At 34.0% G+C, this 19,585-nt stretch overlaps 1 protein-coding gene across 1 annotated transcript in view; it reads left to right on the top strand.

Moving 5' to 3' along the window:
- Window positions 1-14,303, top strand: part of LOC106061424 (collagen alpha-1(XXIII) chain-like) — a 49,805-nt gene extending 35,502 nt beyond the window's left edge. Inside the window, exons 29-40 of the mRNA XM_056018766.1 lie at window positions 10,946-10,972; window positions 11,073-11,117; window positions 11,335-11,361; window positions 11,493-11,528; window positions 12,021-12,047; window positions 12,167-12,211; window positions 12,513-12,539; window positions 12,876-12,920; window positions 13,111-13,137; window positions 13,258-13,302; window positions 13,841-13,888; window positions 14,186-14,303. Of these exons, the coding sequence (XP_055874741.1) occupies window positions 10,946-10,972; window positions 11,073-11,117; window positions 11,335-11,361; window positions 11,493-11,528; window positions 12,021-12,047; window positions 12,167-12,211; window positions 12,513-12,539; window positions 12,876-12,920; window positions 13,111-13,137; window positions 13,258-13,302; window positions 13,841-13,888; window positions 14,186-14,211 (425 nt within the window). The 3' untranslated portion in view covers window positions 14,212-14,303. The remainder of the gene's footprint in view (window positions 1-10,945; window positions 10,973-11,072; window positions 11,118-11,334; window positions 11,362-11,492; window positions 11,529-12,020; window positions 12,048-12,166; window positions 12,212-12,512; window positions 12,540-12,875; window positions 12,921-13,110; window positions 13,138-13,257; window positions 13,303-13,840; window positions 13,889-14,185) is intronic.
- The last annotated feature ends 5,282 nt before the right edge of the window (window positions 14,304-19,585 follow it).

Below are 19,585 nucleotides of genomic sequence, written 5' to 3'. Positions count from 1 at the left end.
CTCATGGAATTTTCAGTGCATAATTTGCATTTTCTTTATTCAAGAGGTATTTTTTTGTCTTCAAACCCCACTGAAAGGGGTTTAAATCAAAGCATTTTGAGTGTTTGATTTTGCTTTTTTTATATTGAAGACGTATTTTATAGCTTCCATCCCCGCTGGAGGGGTGTCTGTAGTTTGCTTTTTTTTATATTGAAGAGGTGGTTTTTAGCTCTAAACACCGCTGGAGAGGGGTTTTAAACGCAAACTTCCTTTGGGCTACTCTCATAGAATCTGGTGACTGATGGATGGGTAGTCTTATATTGAAGAGGGGGGTTTATCGTAAATTTCGGAGGGGTTTCAAAATGAAAATCTTACTTAGCTATGCTGTTGAAATTTGGGGATTGTCGTTTGCATTCTTTTTTAGGGGGGAATTGTTTTATAGAAGAGGAGGATTTGAATGCAAAAACCCTGGTGGGGGGTTTTAAACTCAAAATCCCCTTTGTTGCACTGGGACAAGTGATGGTTTAGTATTAAAATCTCACCTAAAATGGCCAGAATCAAAGCAAAAAAAACAGTCACAAAATCCGATCGGGGAGGGGGGTTAAACCTCAACCCCCTGGCTACGCCCATGATATAAATATATATATTACAATAATTATAACCCTATCTCCGTCGATACAAAAAGAAGTGTCGTGCTTTTGTCAAAAGTGTTGCCGACACTGTTCTACTGTTCGACTAACAACTTGATACCACTGGATACGGAGATTTTTTAATGTTTTTATTATTACATCATTAATATTCGTGTGTATTTAATGAACTGATAGTTATGAAGATGGGGTATCTAGGAGGAGTAGCACCTCTAGCTGGCCGCATACGTGGCATGGGTGGGTTTGGTTAGTTGCAGAAAGGCCTGCTTCTTCTCTCAGAGTTTCGTTGGTTCGGCGCTCTTTCACCCTGGCCACTCTTCTCGAGACTCACAGCTTCACGCCATGAGGAGCGATCGAGAGCTAGTGCTTCCCAGCCGTGAATGTCGATATCCAATTCCTGACAGACAGACAGACATACGGACAGAATAAGTTGATATGAGCCTTATAAAAAATTGAACCACTTCCACACGATCTGTCTCAGAAAAAATACAGAATGTTAAAAAATATCTGATACTGATCCATCGAGGAGAGGGCCTGCAAAGTATCCACACAAACCTGATGCAGAATCAGCTGCATTGGGCAGGCCACATCTGCCGCATCCTTAAACGACTCCTGTATGGCCAATTAAGGAAAGAAAACCTCCCATGTGGACAAAGAAAAGCCTACTAAATAGTCTTCCGTGTTTTTTTTTTACTATTAATAGTGGATTGTTGAAGAAATGTGTTTTTTTTAATTAAAAAAAACTGCTTTCGAAGTTAATTTTAAAAAACTACATTTTGCGCTGTGATAAAGGACAAAGAAGTAAACGTTGTATCAGAAATATTATGATGTCGAATTTAAAATATCTTTTATTGTTTATGGGATTTAAACGGTCGGACGGACGGACGGATAGGCCATACAAAACTAAATGCGGGTATTCCCCTTTTGTGGGTCGCTAAAATAACATCTAGAATAAAGCGGCGGAGCCCCTGGCGTAATACGTTTTCCTGCATTCTGGCCTTTAGAAATTAATTCTCTTACGTCTACAGCGCACTATTTCTCCTAAGTTAAAAAAAAAAATTACTAAAGTGTAAGATACTTTGGAGGCAGTCAATCATTTACGTGAGCGATGTGCTTGGTCGTTTTCAGTTCATCCTTGTGTCTAGAAATGCGTTTTGTAGCGGCCCTGTTGTGTTTACACAAAGGACATCAACATATGGAAGGTACCTCTCTATGAAGCAATTTGGCAAATCTTAGAAAGGAATTACGAGTAGACTCGAGAAGGGATTTTGTACAGACGTAAAAAAAACGTTTTGAATCGGCCTTGATGCAGTTGTCTCTCGAGAAACCAATATGAAAGGTTTTAATAAAAGATGGAATGACGTCATTTTATTTTTTTTTAAATCTTTGATTATGTTCTAATTGAATTAGTATTCAAATTTAGATTGCAAATACAACAAATTTTGTTTTCGTAAACACACGAAGAAAATGGCACATTATGTAGAGGACGCCCTCACCCCCTTCCCACAGTTTGAGAAACGATTTGGTAGAATTTTGTATGAGACTTTGTGTAGGTTCTGGTGTTGGGTCCTTTTCATAGAAAATAGTGTCTTCCTCTTGTCGATTGGAAAAGCAAAAATTTTAAAAGAAAATTAAACATATCCAAATACAATTTTCGTTTTTAAAATCTGATCCCTCGCAGGTTCAGTGAAGAAAATAAAATCCTTTAAAATCTAGAAACACGTATGTAACAAAAATTGACAGCCTTAGAATTAGGTCAACAATCCCACAAGCCAACTGTTTTCAATTGTAAAATTGTCATCAATTTGAAATATCTTTTCGCGTAGAGAGTATGAAGAAGAGGTCGGGGCGGGTAAGGTTCTCTCATTTTGTAGTGTTCAATTTCATAAAATGAGACGGAGTAGACTTGGCTTTATCTGATCAAGTACAGAAAAAACGAAATGACCTAGCCGTGTTGCAAATATACGAGACTGATTTACCACATAGACTAATCTAAACATCTTTAAGGATGTGTGGACGTATGCCAAAAGAGATTTTCATAACTAATGGATTTTTCTTACATCGCCGCGAGAAGAATACTTTTTGTTTATCACATAAATCCATGTATTATACCCATCCAAATTATGATCGAGTGATATGCAAATCGCGTGTTGCTATAGGCCACAATATGTGCTAATGAAAGATAAACGAGATAGTGGCAATCTCTGGATTGATTGCATTATTTTACATATGAAAACAGGGTCTTAGATTACAATAACATTAAATAGTTTAAATTAGCTAATGGAAATGTATAAATGCAAGATAATTTTGGGGGAAGTGAAGTTACGCCTTGTATGTTTCGTCCTTGTTGGTAAGTATTGCGCTCGGCTCCTTCAGTTTTCAGTTTCTTTCTGTTGATTTGTTAATCCAAACAATTTTGTGCTTATTTTATTCTTGTAACAAAACCAAGTGCTATAGGATTTAAGAAAAAAAAATATTCTACTTATAGGTAAATATACCAACACATGTAGAGCTTTTTGGGGGGCTCCGACTACAATGTGATACTACTGTTCACACTACAGACCAGATTTAATGACTAAATCTGTATTTGTAAACAGCAAATATTTACAATAACTCAATGTAACTCAAAAACGATTCTTTAAACTCATTATTTATTTGCTTCAAAATTAATTTACTTTCATGAGATATAGATTTACATCTTTCTTTCTTATAGTGAATAAATGCTTTTAATTGTAAATATTCAATTGACCTAAGTTATGTTGCCTATGTGATTGATCGGACTATACGTCGGGATACTATGTGAAATAGTTTTTATTATAAATATCTACATACTATATAAAAGTGGAGTCTGGTAATATTGTTCCAATATATGGTGAGTCATTATTAAAATAAGTATCTTTAGTTAAGAATGGACTGAAAGGCGAATACTAAGAGCCCCCCCCCCTTGACATCGTGTTCGTAAGCTCAACACTTTTAAAACTGTTTTCTAGAGGTCTACCCGAACACTAGATTATTTCCCTTTGTTATTACTTCTATTAAAGGAATGTATCACATGTCTACATTGTATTCATAGTGTTTCTCATTGTTAAACTTAAATGTATCAAATGTTTACATTGTTTTTATATTGTTTTATCTTTGTAAAACTTTCTCTTTACATGCCTTTCCCAGGTTCATCATTTGACACCTAAAAATGGAAGATCCATCTCGTGCGTCATCAAACAAATGTCAACTGAAAGGTTTGTACGTCGTCACCGTGTGTCTGACAGCAGCCTTCGCTGTGACATTTATCTTGGTGTTCACTCAACTGACCGAGCTCAGATCAAACCTTGACCATCTCCAGACACTGGAGATGATAGAACAAAGCTCATTTGGCCGTGCCCAAGTTGACCAGAAAAAATCAGACGATGCCTTGGACAGAAACAAGAGAGGCGCTGTTGCCTACTTCTCGGTGAGAGACTGACTAGAGTTTAGTCACTGTAACATACAAGTTTGTTTCATTCATTTTAACGTAGTGGCCGAGTGATAGAGCGTGTGTTCCGAAACTAATGTCTTGAGTTCGAATTCCAGTGAAGACTGAGATTAATAAGTTCAGGATGTTTAGGATGATTCTGAGGCCATCGAACTAGAGTGGGTTCCTGACACAGGTTGAAAAGTAATGCGGTTGGTCATTGTGCTGGCCACATGACGCCATTTTAAAACGTTAACCAAAGAAAGCAATGACCTTGACATAATCTGCCCCTAAGGTTTAAAATGGTAGCACTACTTTATTGACTTTACTACTGACCCAGAAATAGCAAGTTAAGATATTTTGGCCAATTATAGAGTTAATTCGTAAAAAAAAAATTTTGCTAAACCCTTTTTGTTGGATACATAGACCATAAAAATGTGAAAAAAGAACTTCCAGGTGGAGAAGTATGCACATCAGACTGTCCAGAGTTCGAGTCCTGCTAACTTCACAATCTGTAGGAGTTTAGGTTTAAGACTAACGATGGTCTATTGCGGGAGAATTTATTAAACATTAGCCATACATTTTTTTGAGTAAATACAAAAATAATTGATTACATTTTCTAAGTCGATTCCTTTATCCTCACTGTACATTTGATTTATTTTACTATGTATACAATTGTACAAGCTCTTCCTTTTCATCGTCCTCTTTTCTGGCCGTCTTTGAACTAAAATTAGAATTCATGAAGATTTTTGTTTCTTCCAGAACACATATCTCAATGATTATTGTAGAGATGCCAAATACTACTGTTTAGCCAATGGCCCAGTTGGTAAGTTAATCGTTATTTTGTTTTAAATGTTAAAAATTTAACTAGTGAAAACTATTTTATAGATTTTTAAAAACATTTATTTTAAAGTTCATTAAATACAGAATATTGATGTACAAAATCTATCTAGAATATTGCATGATTAAAGTTGTACTTTTTAACTCATATAGGACCACAAGGAGCTGACGGACCACAAGGACCTCAAGGTAGAGAGATTTTACTGATTATGCTGAATAATGCTAATTACATAATTGTATAAGTTTCTAGATTAAAATACTATTAAACCAATATTGTATGCAGCTAGTTTGAAGCAAACACATGACCAAAACCAAGGTTTTTTTATTTATATATTTTCTAATGCTTGTGGTGAGTTGTGACAGGTAAAGCACTTTGTTTCTGAACAGAATAGTCGGGTTCAAAATTCTGTGAAAATTGGGATTTTGAACTTTGGGAGGCTTAGGACATCCCTGAGTGCACCCAACTATAATGGGTAAAGTAAAGGCGTTTGCTGGCCATAAACGCCATCGTTAACCGAAAGCCATAGAAACAGATGAATTTAACATCATCTGATCTATAGATCGCAAAGTCTAAAAGGGGAATTTTACTTTTTTAAATGTTTGTGACTCATGATACAGGCCTCAAACGTCGTACTCGTGTATACTGTAAGTGTCTATTATATGTTTGAAACTTTTTCATTATAACTAGAATTATCCTGAATAGGACTGTTGACAAGGGATAAATGAAAAAACTAACAATTACTGAGTTAATCCGATTCTTTTTCTGCTTCTAATCCATTATTACAGGAGACAAAGGTGACGCTGGTGCACAAGGACCTAAAGGTAAGCGTACATGTTTAAACGAAAATTGTATCATTGTGATTTAACATTTATACATTCAGGTGTTGAAATGATAAATACATGGATCACATTTGTTACTTCACCTGTTGGTCTCTATGCGATGGTTTCGAAATTAGTATATTATGCTACATTATTTGAAAAACTTAGGCTTAACTTTTACAAAAAGGAAAGAACAAATAATAATAATAATAATAGCAATAATAAAAATCGACCTTGACAGTGCTAGAGAATAAAAGTTCATTCATTTCAAGGAAATGTGTTCATTACAACGATAAGAAATGAAATACACAGCAAACGCAATATACGTTCATATCAGTTTCACTTGGACCTCACAAAGTTGGAATTATCTCATGCTTTGATTGTCAGGGGAAAAAAAAGTTATAGTATCTGTTCGTTTTTGTGATTGGCGTCATGTCTTCTATGTGATTGTAAAATTTATAAGGCTTCTCTTCGAAGATGAATAAGGAATGCAGTATTTCACATGGCCCCATCTGCGATCTACATATTGTGCCTCAATACAATTGTCCGCTGGTGGTCGATTTAGATTCTCTTTTCGAAGTTTAATCTGTCCTCGGCAGTGGTCTTTCTTTTGGTCTCAAGTGCGTATCCCTGCGGACTTTATAAGTGATCCTAAGTGGGCTGCAGCCAGATGCTCTCTTCCAGTTGAAGCAAGTTGGCGCGTAGTCTTTTTATTAAAGCGTTGCCTTGGGGCACCTTTTGTTCTAGCCATGTAGTGATGTTGAAAATAAAAAATCATGGTGTAAAGTGAAATAAACCAATTGTGTCTATTTCCAGGTGATAAAGGAGACCAAGGCCCACAAGGTATGTTAGAACTAGAAGTTACACATTTTAAATTATTACATTCAGGTCATTATAGGATTTGAAAGGTTCTCTTGAATATGATTTAACAACAACATAACAACAAAATACAATTTGTGCCTTTTTTAAACCTCTAGGTTATCCAGGAAATCAGGGACCAGCAGGAAACCAAGGTCCAAAGGGTACGTAAAGAGTAGCTCAAAAGTTACGTTTTTTTTTACTTTACACAACCGTGACGATTGATTATAACAAAGTTTAACAACTCAGTGAAAGTCATTCAATTGGACTGGAAGCACTATGTCTAATGCAAATATTGTCTTTCAACAGGTGAAAAGGGTGAAAATAATTATTACAGAGGTAATCTTACATTTTAATTATAGATTATAGATTTAATTATAAATAATAGATAGATAGATAGATAGATAGATAGATAGATAGATAGATAGATAGATAGATAGATAGATAGATAGATAGATAGATAGATAGATAGATAGATAGATAGATAGATAGATTAGCAGAGTCGGTTAGATAATAATGGATTATTTACGTGTAACCCCACGTCATTGTTCTTATAGCCCACTAAATAATATCGCTTTTTATATCCCAGGACCTACTGGACCTCAGGGCAATCAAGGACCACAAGGAGAGAAAGGTGAAATGAAAATAAGATATTTATAGAAATTATAAACGTGAAAAATCTATGACCCTGACGTAAACATACCTCATTTCATTGAAAGTGGTTGCAGACTCAGACCATTGTGTCATTGTTTTATTAAATACAGGCTTAAAACAAACAACTTTATCATACTATCATTCACTGTCTCCCTGCATATCTTCTGTCTGCCTCCTCTGCCTTCCTGCCTATATTTTGTCTGCATTCTCTGTCTTCCTACCTATCTTATCTTATATAATACAGACGTTACTTCAAAAAAGAAGATGATTACGTCCTACGCGTCATGCATTTAGTCATGCATATTAACCAATGACTTAAATTCTGCCAAGTCACTGGTTTTCCTGGCTAGCTCAGGCAACCCATTCCATGCTGTAATAGCACTAGGGAAGAACGAGTATTTGTACAAATTTGTCCTAGCATATGGGACGAGGAATGTGCCTTTATCTTTGTGTCTTTCAGAGTATTTTATTAAATTTTGTTTTTGTATTTGAAGATTATGGTTCAGTGTTTTATGTATTATTGCTACTTTACTTTTGAGCCTTCTGTCCTGAAGGCTTTCTAAATTTAGTGATTTTACTAAAGGTGTTACTCTAGTCAAATGTGAATATTCATTTGTTATGAATCGCACTGCTCTATTTTGTGTCTGTTCTATTTTCTTAATGTTTTCTTGAGTTGAGGGGTCCCAAACAGAGGATGCATATTCTATTATTGGCCTAACCAAGGTTAAATAACATTTTAGTTTTATGTTCTTATTTGATTTATAGAAATTTCTTTTAATAAATCCTAATGCTTTGTTTGATTTTTTTGTAGTTTCATCAATATGTGGATTCCATGACAGTTTTTCATTTATTATAACACCTAGGTATTTTGCGTTTTTAGTCTGTGTTACTGGTTTGCCATGAATAAGATAAGTGGAATTAATTTGTTTTAGTTTTTTTGTTACTCTTAACAACTGACATTTTTCTGGGTGGAAAGACATGCTCCAATTTGATTCCCATTTCTGTAATTCATCTAATTCTCTTTGTAAAATATCTGTGTCTTGTGTTGTTTTTATTGTTCTATATATTATGCAATCGTCTGCAAATAATCTGACTTTTGTTCCTGAAGTAATGCAATTTGGTAAATCATTTATGTAAATTAAAAATAGTAGTGGACCCAAGACTGTTCCTTGAGGTACACCTGAGTTTACTGTTATCGGTGTTGATTTAGAGCCATTTATTATTACAGTTTGTTCTCTCCCTATCAGAAAGTCTTTAATCCACTGATGCAGTGGACCATTAATGCCGAAATATTTTAATTTTTTAAGCAAACTATGGTGGTGAACTTTGTCAAAAGCCTTAGAAAAATCTAGTAAGATAGCATCTATTTGTTCACTATTATCTAAACCTTTTGAAAAATCATCAATTAGTCCTATTAGTTGTGTTTCACATGATCTATATTTCCTAAAGCCATGTTGGTATGGTGTGAGGACATTATGTTTGTCTAAGTGGTTTATGATGTTGCTACATATTATGTGTTCTAGGATTTTACATGTGATGCTGGTAAGTGATACTGGTCTGTAGTTTCCTGGGTCAGATTTTTCTCCTTTTTTAAATAGGGGGGTGACATTAGCTTCTTTCCAGTTCTTTGGTACTCTGCCCTGGTTAAGTGAAGCCTGAAAGAGTATTTTGAATACTGGGGCTAGCTCATTACTTAGTTCTTTGAGTAATCTAGCTGGAATACCATCAGGTCCAGAAGCTTTATTTGGTTTGGTGTTAGCTAATAGTTTTTGAATTCCATTTTCTTGTACTACTATATCTTCTATGTTGTCTACTTGGTTCAAATTCAGTAATATGTCTTTGTCTCCTGGGGCTGAGAATGCTGATGCAAAGTATTTGTTTAGAATGTTTGCTTTAGTTTCATTATCATTATGTATTATGTTATGTTCATCTTTTAATGGCGCTACGCCTGTTGTTTCCATTTTCTTAGACTTAATGTATGACCATAGGTTTTTGTTGTTGTCTTTAGATATTACATTGTTTATGTATTCACTCTGCAGCTTTCTGCTTACTTTTTGGGTTAAGTGTTTAATTTTTATATACTTTTTGTAAACTCTTTCTGCATTAGTTTCTTTAAATTTTCTATATAGGTTTTCCTTCTGTTTACAAAGCTTCTTTAGTCTATTATTAAACCAGCATTTATTTATTTTGTTTGATGTGTATTTAGTTGGTATTTGATTTTCTATAATGCTTTTAATATGGTTTTTAATGAAATTCCAGAGGTCATCGACTGGTTGGTTAATGTCTTTTTCTAATAAGAATGTTTGTTGAAAGTTTAATGCAGCTTGGTGTAGTTGTGTTAGGTTACATTTATTCCAGAGTAAGATTTTTCTTTTGGGTTTTATATTGGCTACTGCTTTTATCTGACTGTGTATTTTTATGATCTCATGGTCTGATAGACCAGGGATAATATCATAATCAACTACTAATCCAGGTCTGTTGGTTAAGAAGAGATCTAATGTGTTGTTTAATCTAGTTGGCTTTTTAATGATTTGATCTAAACTTAGGTTGTGTAAAGTTTCTATGAAAAGCTCATTTATGTCCTTAAGGTTTTGGTGTTTATCTATGGTTAGTGTTTTCCAATTTATATCAGGTTGGTTGAAATCACCCATAATCCAAAAAACTGCATTTTTATTTGTCTCTTTAAGTGTCGTAATCTGGTTACATAGTTCCTGCATGTATTCTAAACTAGAATTTGGTGGTCTTTAAATGCTGCCTATTATTAGGGATGTTGAGGTGGTATTAATTTTACAAAATGTTGATTCTATATTTTTTGAGTTAGGTAAGGTAATTTCTTCTGCTATAAGAGTGGTTTTTATTGCTAAAAGAACTCCTCCATGATTATCAGCCCTATCTTTTCTAAAAATTTCATAATTACTATTGAAAATTTCTGCATTATAAATTTCAGGATGTAGCCAAGTTTCTGTGCCTGCAATTATGTCTGGTTTCTCACATTCTAATAAAATTTCTAAGTCTGCTTTTTTGTTCCTAATGCTTTGAAAATTTATTACTAAGGTTTTAAGGTATTTTGGTGTTACTTCTTTAGTAGGTTTGTTTAGTGAGGCTGTTGTATTAATTTTAGTAGATTTAGGTTTAACAGGAGTGGATCTGGCTAGTGGTTGGTGAGTTTGGTTTGGGATGGTGTTTAGGATGTTGTATGGGTTAGAAGTGTCTGCATCAAAGGAATCAAACAGTCCTGATGTAAACTGAGGTAACCCACACGGTACACAGTGCCATGATGCATCTTTGTTGCCTAAGGCATAATACACAGGTGTATTCATATGGAGACATGATGCATGGTACCATTCATCGCAGGTGTCACATTGAATGGCTCCCTTTTTGATGGTGCATACTTTTTTGCAGATGTTGCATCTATCTTTAGATCTAGGCCCTGGATTTGACTCTACATCTCCTGCTATTAATATTAACAGTGATAGGTATTTATTTCTGCTGTGTCTGATTGAGAACTTCCATTTGTGATGGGTAATCTTCTTTAGTGTTATGGATATGTATGTTAGGTTATTTTTTAAGTTGCTTCTATCTATCTTCTATATAACCTATCTTCTGTCTGTCTCCTCTGCCTTCCTGTCTATCCTCTGTCTGCCTCCTCAGTCTTAACTCATAAGAAACATAAAACCTTATTGTTTAACTTTTTTTCTAGGTGCTAAGGGTGAAATTGGTGCTCAAGGTGAGATTTTAACGTTTTAGCAGTCTGTAGTCTATTTAGAGTAAATTAGTCATTGTATTTTTTTTTCAATATTTTAATTGGACATTTATTTTTCTTACAGGTGAGACAGGTCCTCAAGGAGAACAGGGAGAGGCTGGCCCACAAGGTAAAGACAGAAACTTCGCAGGCCTTTTTAAAATATAGATCGTAATGTGACTTCACATGACATACTCAATGTAGAAATATTAAACAATGCCTCTAATTATTCAATTAGAAAATACATATAAAATTATATATAATAATTAATATAGTAATGAAAATGACTGCAGATACAAAGAGTGTCGGAATTAAACACTAATGATGAAATTACATTTATTATTCAGGTGAACAAGGAGAGAAGGGACCCCAAGGTGAGAGAAGATTTATTGAGCTCACTAGTCATTGTGTACACGTGTTGTATCTAGCATTCCATGGGATGGTACGGAGTTAGAGCTTATATTTCATGGCATACATTTTAATACAGCTCCACTTTTTTCTCCAGGTGAAAATGGTGAAACAGGACCAGACGGTGAAAAGGGTACGTTTTGTAATAGGTCATTAATTAGCTGTGACAATGATGTCAATAGTGTTTACTAAATTGTGTTTTAAGTCATTGGCTTCAAGGCAGGTAACTCTTTCTAAATTACTATGGACAAAAACGCCGTACAAAAGATGTTATCTACTGACCTGAACATTCTTAACTATTTCCTTTGTTAGGAGACAAGACATTGTGTATTTAACATTTAAAGAAGATTCGTTGACTCGGATTTTTAAATAAGTACTTTGCATTGACCATGTTGAAGACCTTTGCATGTTAGTCCATGTACCGTAAACTCCAGAATGAATAAATGCAATATAGCCTACAAAATAGTTTCAGAAGATATCATACCACGACAAAGCCTAACATGCTATCGTTTATGGTTCACTTATATTTAAGCCTTGATGGTGGTCGACCAGCGTAGCAATAAAGCGATATAATAAAACGAATGTATATGTTATTTTAAAAACAATGGATTGATTTTTGTTTCAGGTGATACTGGCGCCGATGGACCACAAGGTATGCATACCTTAGACACCCCTTAGACATGTTTGCTTGCGCTACATTTGTTCTATAATCTTATTTAAAGTCTTCACTACAACACAATTCTAACCTGTGACTAAATATTTTCTGTGCAGGTGAAAAGGGAGAGCAAGGAGACAAGGGAGAGAAAGGTGATCAAGGTATGAGTTTAGAGAAACAGATACATATGAAATTAATTTAAAACACCAAAATGCATTTACATTTTATAGAAGTCTCATTTTTAAGCAAGCAGATTAATATAGAAAAAAAAAGTTCAATCTGCAAAAATATTACAATTTCATATTTAAGAAAAAGAAGAACGAGAACTACAATTTAAACAAAATAGATTCTTCGCCCATCTATTCCAACATCACACTTAATCCTCTAGTATATATATATATATATATGTATTATTAAATTAGAATCTTAACATTATTAACACATACATTTTTTTCTCTGTAGGTCCAAGAGGTGAAAGAGGAGAAAAAGGTAACTAGTATGTAGTAACAAGACGTTTCAGCTGCATGATTTAGTTTTATATATAGATCTAGTCTTAGAGCTGAACTCTTTCAGAATTTGTTTAGCTAAAGAAACGCTCTAGCATATGACACTCTATCACTATACCGCAATTCGAAGTTCTCCTATTTTACAATCTGTATTGTTTTTACTTTGGTTTTGTTTCATAGCCGTTGTCACACACAATCTTCTTACCTTCTATTTTTACAGTTCTCACCTGTTGTAATATTTTTCTAATCTTTTCTAAATATCAATAGTTGGAAATTCTCTCGCTACAATCCATAAAAATTTTTTTTCCTATTTCTATAGGTTCCCCAGGAGCTCCAGGATACAAAGGACAACCTGGAGATAAAGGTGAGTTCTCCACTGGTCAAAATCACACGGATATTAATTGCCCCCAAACAATAATTGTTCGCTTTCTTGACATACGAACATATACCATTAATAAATAAAGTTTTTTCGCTTACTGACACAGATATTTATTTGCCGCTTTATTAATTAAGCTAAATAAAGCAGTTTCTTTAAAAACATTTTCAATTTTCAGGTGATAAAGGAGACCAAGGACCTATAGGTAATTATTTGTTACTATTTACGTTAAGTAGAGAAACTAGACCTAACCCTAGGCATATAACACAGTAGAATAGTTATAGGTAGTATTGACCATTGGTCTCAAGTACTTTGACTATTTCAGGCAACCAAGGAGCTCAAGGCGCACCAGGACCACAAGGACCTAAAGGTAAGAAAACTAATAGATACTAATATGTATTGAATACATCTACATTTAACTAATAGAAACTAAATAAGTACATAAATAAAAGAGTTGAGACTTTGCACAATTATTTCTTGTACTTGACAAAAGAAGAATCAATTTAACAAAATAAACAATTTGTTATTAATTATAGATAATTAATTATTGTGTTTGGGAATCGAAAAAGGGAAAGGAATTGTAATTGTCTGATTAGGTAGTATAAGTTGAATTAGTCCCTTAAACGTTTGAAACAAACAATAGAAAGTTAGGAATGTGGAAATACGCAGGATTAATTTTTAGATGTTGACAATAGATAAATATCATCCATGTAATAAAGTAAACAGATTTTAAAAAGTAAATATTTCAAAATTAAATTTCTCAGCAGTAAAATTGATTACAATTTTTCTCTCAAAAAAATATCTTAAGTGTTCACATAGCTAAATGCTTAACAAAACCCATAGACTATGAAATAAAAAAAAACAACGTAATTTGACTTCAATGTTTTCATTCTCATGAACTATTTCAGGTGAAACTGGGGACCAAGGACCCGCTGGACCTAAAGGAGACTGTACTCGTAAGAAGCTCATTTACAAATTTATAGTTTTAAGAATAATTATCAATCCTGTGACTTGCCTTCAATGCAGAAAACTGGACCAAACCACTGAAACAATGTTTACTTTTGAACTTTATGACTAGAGCAATGCTATGTAAAACATACTAGAAAAAGTTAACGTATTTAGATGCCGAAACTCTAACAAACAAAAATATATTGTGTCTTATATCTTAATCTTGTATTTTACCCCCAAAAATGTGTTTATAATGACTTATTACTATATTTTCTTTTACTTTATTCCTTTACTTTTATTTACAGAAAATTGCAAGAAACCATACTATTAGATGGAGCGTATAGAAGTCCAAAAACACCTGTTGAAGAATTTTTAACTTGTTTGAATTCGATGAAATAAAGAATAATATTTATCAATGAAAAAGACATACTAGTACTTTTTTCTTTTATACTTAAGCTGAAAATGAAAGAGAAAAAGGTTCTAAGTGTTTGGTCTTTCAAATAATTAATATATGACCTCAAACTTGCTGCTAAATTAAAAGGAAAAATCATAAATAATAATAAAATTAATTAGTATATTATATATATATAGTAACAGATGACCGTAACATCATCTGCCCTATAGAGCGCAAGGTCTGAAAGGGTAGCTTTACTTTTTTTCTACTAATAGAAATATTAAATGTAATTTAGTTCACATTTGTGCAATTAAAAAACGTTTGGGAATGTGTGTGTACCCAAATAGCGTGAACAGCAGCAAGGTTTTTTAAAGTGTGGAAATGCAAATTCTGGCACCCATAAGACTCCCGTGGTAGTGCTGACTGGAATTTCTATTTGATTTGAGTTATGTCCTCTGGAGCTGAATCGGCTTCTCTTAATAAGTGTTGTGCTTTTAATCATTTCACTTAAGACAGTTTCACCTTTCAGCAAAGGAAAATGACAAAAACTATTTTTGTTTGCTTGCCTGTACAAATGATATTCTTGAATTCTGAAAGATTTAACAGGCATTTGCATTTCATATATAAGCAATCAATTGTAATAATTGTTGTATGGAAAATGAACAATTTGCCTTCCAATCTTCATTAAAAATATTGGTAACAAAGTCACAGTCAATGTCCTTCAAGTAACATAACTGTTTCTTTCTTGAGATTTTATATTCTCTCCTTTGCCTTGCCCATGCTAAGCTAGCGGATACGTTGGATTATTTATTCATAAATCAGAGCTACCCGTGATTAACTCCCCTGGTACTATCTTTTGTTGGTTTAATGTTTAAATTTTAGGCAGCTTTGTGTAAACTTTGCTGTTTTAAGTTTATGGTTCTCAGTCATAGATCGAGTTCCATCAGTTGTTACACTTGCCATCTTGTTCGAAGCCTACCCAACACTCAGACATTGTGTCTTGAATTGAGTATATTGATGTATAGCCAATAAGCAGAATCTTCGTTTACTTAAAACTTTTTATAATGAGACAGTTTCAATAATTTACATATATTTTTTTTTAATATTTGCATTTTTATATCTATATACTGTGGGCACACCTAATTTCTGTAGGTGTCGGCGGGCCGCATAAAACACCTCGGCGGGCCGCATGTGGCCCGCGTGTCGTAATTTGCCCACCCCTGATCTAGCTAGATGATGTTATAGATGACCTTTGACCTTTGCTGCACAGGGAGCACGACATGAGGCGATATGAATTGAGATTTGTTACTTGTGCATTATCTCGTCAATAAACAACGATAGTCTAAATGACTATTTCTGGTTAATTTACTTACATACTATACCAATTGTAGATAAAACAAGTAGCTATGAAACCTATGAACTAGCTGGATTAGTTGGTATGCATAATAGGTTTATTGGAAGACAATTGTTTATAAGATGCTGATTGAATATGTTACTTTGGCATGGGGTAATTTGTCAAGCATTAATACAGATGGTGATAGAAAAATAATAATAATAGTAAAAATAATAATATCTCTTAAAGATTTCAAGTCTTTAGGAATTGATAAATACCATCAGAACTTTGAAAACACAGTGACTCACCAAGAGCAATCTGTTTTAGAACAATCTGTCAGAAAATATGGGACGAACAAAAAATGGACACAATCATTAATTATTCCACTGCCAAATAAAGAAAACCTGAGACAATGTCAAGTCTAATGAACGATACGTCTGATCAGTCATCCCAGCAAGATAATGCTAAGAATAATATTCAATATTTAAGAGAAAAACTGAGGAGGTCCTTTTCGAAGAATTGCAAGCTTCAAGGCAGGTAGTAATTGAACCATTGAACAAAAAACAAATATTTAACATATTTAACATCAGACTGTTAAATAAAAAAATGTCTTCAACACTAAAAGAAATTAGCAAAACAAAAGTTCATAGACTTCAAAAAACATTTTTGGACCGGGTTTGACATGATGGCATGTGACAAGTAATGAGAGAGTTCAACATAGCTAAAAAAAAAATGTTGATGTTATCAAAGCATTATATCAAAATGAAAATAGCTCAGAACAACCCAATTGGATAAAGTTTATTGGGACATGCATAGGAGTGTGTCTCTAAACACGTATTTTGAACATATTTCTGTAACATTTGGAAACTCTCTCTCCAGATCTTAATTGTTTATACTTATTATTTTTACCTATTTATTTTTACATATTTCTTGAGCATATTATAATTTAAACGCTAAAAGAACTTACTCTGGTTTGATCACAAATGAACGGTCTATTTCAAATCTCTGGCAAGTTAATAATATAGACCTCATTTGATAAAATGCAGACAAGGCTTCCATATTACTTCAACACTGGATGCTGCAGCTAGAGCAGTTGGGTTGGGAATAAGGGCTGAAGAAAACAAAATACTAGTTTGTGAAGCAGATAGAATGAGATGTTACATACAGTTAAATGGCCAAACATTAGTAGAAGTTGACTCATTTAAATACTTAAGGTCAAGCATAACAAGAATTGGAGAATCAATAAATGAGATAAAAGTCTGTTTAAGCTTGGCATCCGCTGCTATGAGCAAACAGTGGACAATATGGAAGAGTAGCATCAGTTTCCCAGTAAAATTAAAGCTGTATTCTTTGCTACAGATCTCTTCACTTCTATAATGTTAAAACGTTGGACTCTGAACGCTGAGGCTGAAGGAAGAATCCAAACCTTTGAGAGTACATGCTACAAACAAAATGTTGGGTATCAGATACCAGGAAAAGAAGAGAACGGAGTTTGTACTTTTACAAGTCAACACTGGCTAGCTAAAAGGAGGAACTCCTCCATTCTGTGTAAAGACGAAAGCAAAGCTGGCTAGGTCATATTGTAAGACATGACTGACTGTCAGAAGTCGTCCTTCAATGCACAGTGAAAGTCGTCTAAAAAAATAGCTGGCTGGAAATCATCGTAAAAGAATGGATCCGTCGCTCTCGATATTTTGCTAAAAACAGCTGCTGACCAGGAAAAATGGAAGGATTTGGCCACGCGAACTAACACAGCACCCCAACGACGAAAGGGAAGAAATATGTAGGTATGGAGCGAATGTTAATAGGAGATAATTAAATCATTAGATTTAAATGAACCAAAATGTGATATTGTTTTAAATCTTGAAAGCATACCTCTCTGGCAGCTATGGTTGTTCACCATTAAAGTATGGAATGTATTTTGCAATCAATTTTATTGTCATTCTAACTATTAATTCAGTCTTATAAAAATGAATAGTGTATTTTCTTTATCCTGGATTTAGAACATCTAGGTTTCTTTTTTTTCAGACACTCCAATGACTCAAGGGAAATAACAATTACATTCTATTTTTTTCATTAATGATTATCAGTAATTTTTCTTTGTGGTATGGCAAACAAATGAATGTTTTGTTTCGTATATTATTTCAAAATAAAGTATAAATTAATTCAATAATCTCATCAAAATTATATTATTTGTTTTCATTTTTCTTTTTTATAATTTGACATCTGAGTTTTGGGAGCGTTTTCTTGTAGATCCTTTTTTTATTCTCTATTGACTTCATTAAAGAAAAAAAAATGTCTAATTAGACATTGGGTCATCTGTCAATTAAAATTAATGTTATAACCAGTACAGCTAAAGTATTGTAAGCGTAGTGCTCGCATTAGAATTGCCTGGGGCTAGATTACTTACATCTAACATTTTATTTTATTCGCGAGGGTCTTCAGAAAACGAAATTGTTAGACACATCACATGCAGTGCTGACTTGTACATAGGCACAATGGAGAGCCCGTCTAACACACCCAAACAAGAATCCCAAATCTTTTTAAAATCATAAAATTACCCAAATAAGTAGTAAGAAACTTTAGTTTCTTTTTATTTCTCAGAAGTATTGGAGTGTAAAGTAAATACATCTGCAGGATATAAATATAATACAATGAACACTAGTTCGCACAGTAATCCCAAACTACTATAAAGTAAGACATACTGAACATGTATCTCCATTAATCTATACTTTACGAATCTACAAATACAGCATAAGATTAAATCGTCTACTCCCTATTTAGAGTATCACACCTCAAAGGTTCAGTACATTCAAGCAGTTTTTTTTACAGGTCAATGTCAAGATGTCTTCTAGAGAATGAAAACCTAATAGAAAATAAATTAAAAGAAATCTCGTCACTAAAAAAGAAACAATTTAAAATGATTTGGGTAATAGAATAAAGTAGGTGTCAAGGTGGGTTGAAGGATTTACCTAGGGGATGACATACTCAACCGGGTTCCCCACCTCACGGTTCAGTTATTAAACTCCTGCCGGGGGTTGTAATTTGGCCGTGGCTCGTCTACTCGGGCAACCCTGACAATTTATTAGTAATATATTATGTAATTGTACATAACAAGTAATGTTAATGACTTAACATATATCAGTTAACAACGAGAGTTTAAATAACAAATGTTTAATTAATAGATGGTATAATATGGCATGGATAATGATTAGGAACATAATAATAAGTATTCAACATAAATCTATTCAACAGGCAATCACACCTTCATCACAGTGTCACAGTCCAACCTGAGCTCTCGATGCCCACAACCTAATGCCATGGATAATAGCCAAGTAGGGTCCGTGCAATAACAGTCTACAGATCAGAGGCTTAACTCTAGTAGAGCCCCAAACCTGCGTCCATAAATAAACAAAATAAGCATTCCTTGTGGCCACCATTCACAAGATTATAATACCAAATAAAGAAAAGAGGATGAATTACATAACCTAAAATAACCTAACTTAGCCAAGAATGGGAAAGAAAACAACAAACAGAGAGCTCCAGCCAAATATCTGGTACTCAAGCTAAACAGAAGCAATGACGCCAACATAGTGCGTACTTAAAAACATCGTATAAACTCATGGGCGTAGCCGGGGGGGGGGGGGGGTTGGGGTTCACCCCCCCCCCCCCCGAAATGAAATCTCCCCCGCAGGGGGGGGGGATCGGAATTCAGTAATTGATTTTTAGCGGACCCCGTAAGGGGAAAAAGCCGCTATTAGATTTGTGCAAAATGTCAGTCTGTCCGTCTGTCACACTCAGATCTCGAAAACTAGAAAAGATATTAAAAATATTATTTCACCATTAAATGCGGCTTGAAAGGTTTAGGTGCAACGGCTACTTTTGGTTTTCTAAAAGCAAACCGTTTAATTTATAAAATTAATTATGCAAGCGAGTTTTTCATAAAGGTACACCAATTCTAAAACAATAACGTAAATG

Source organism: Biomphalaria glabrata, chromosome 1 (assembly GCF_947242115.1).
Source record: "Biomphalaria glabrata chromosome 1, xgBioGlab47.1, whole genome shotgun sequence".
NCBI classification, from domain to species: Eukaryota; Metazoa; Mollusca; class Gastropoda; family Planorbidae; genus Biomphalaria; species Biomphalaria glabrata.
Note: the sequence above shows the minus strand (reverse complement) of the source record. Positions and strands in the feature narration are given on the sequence as shown.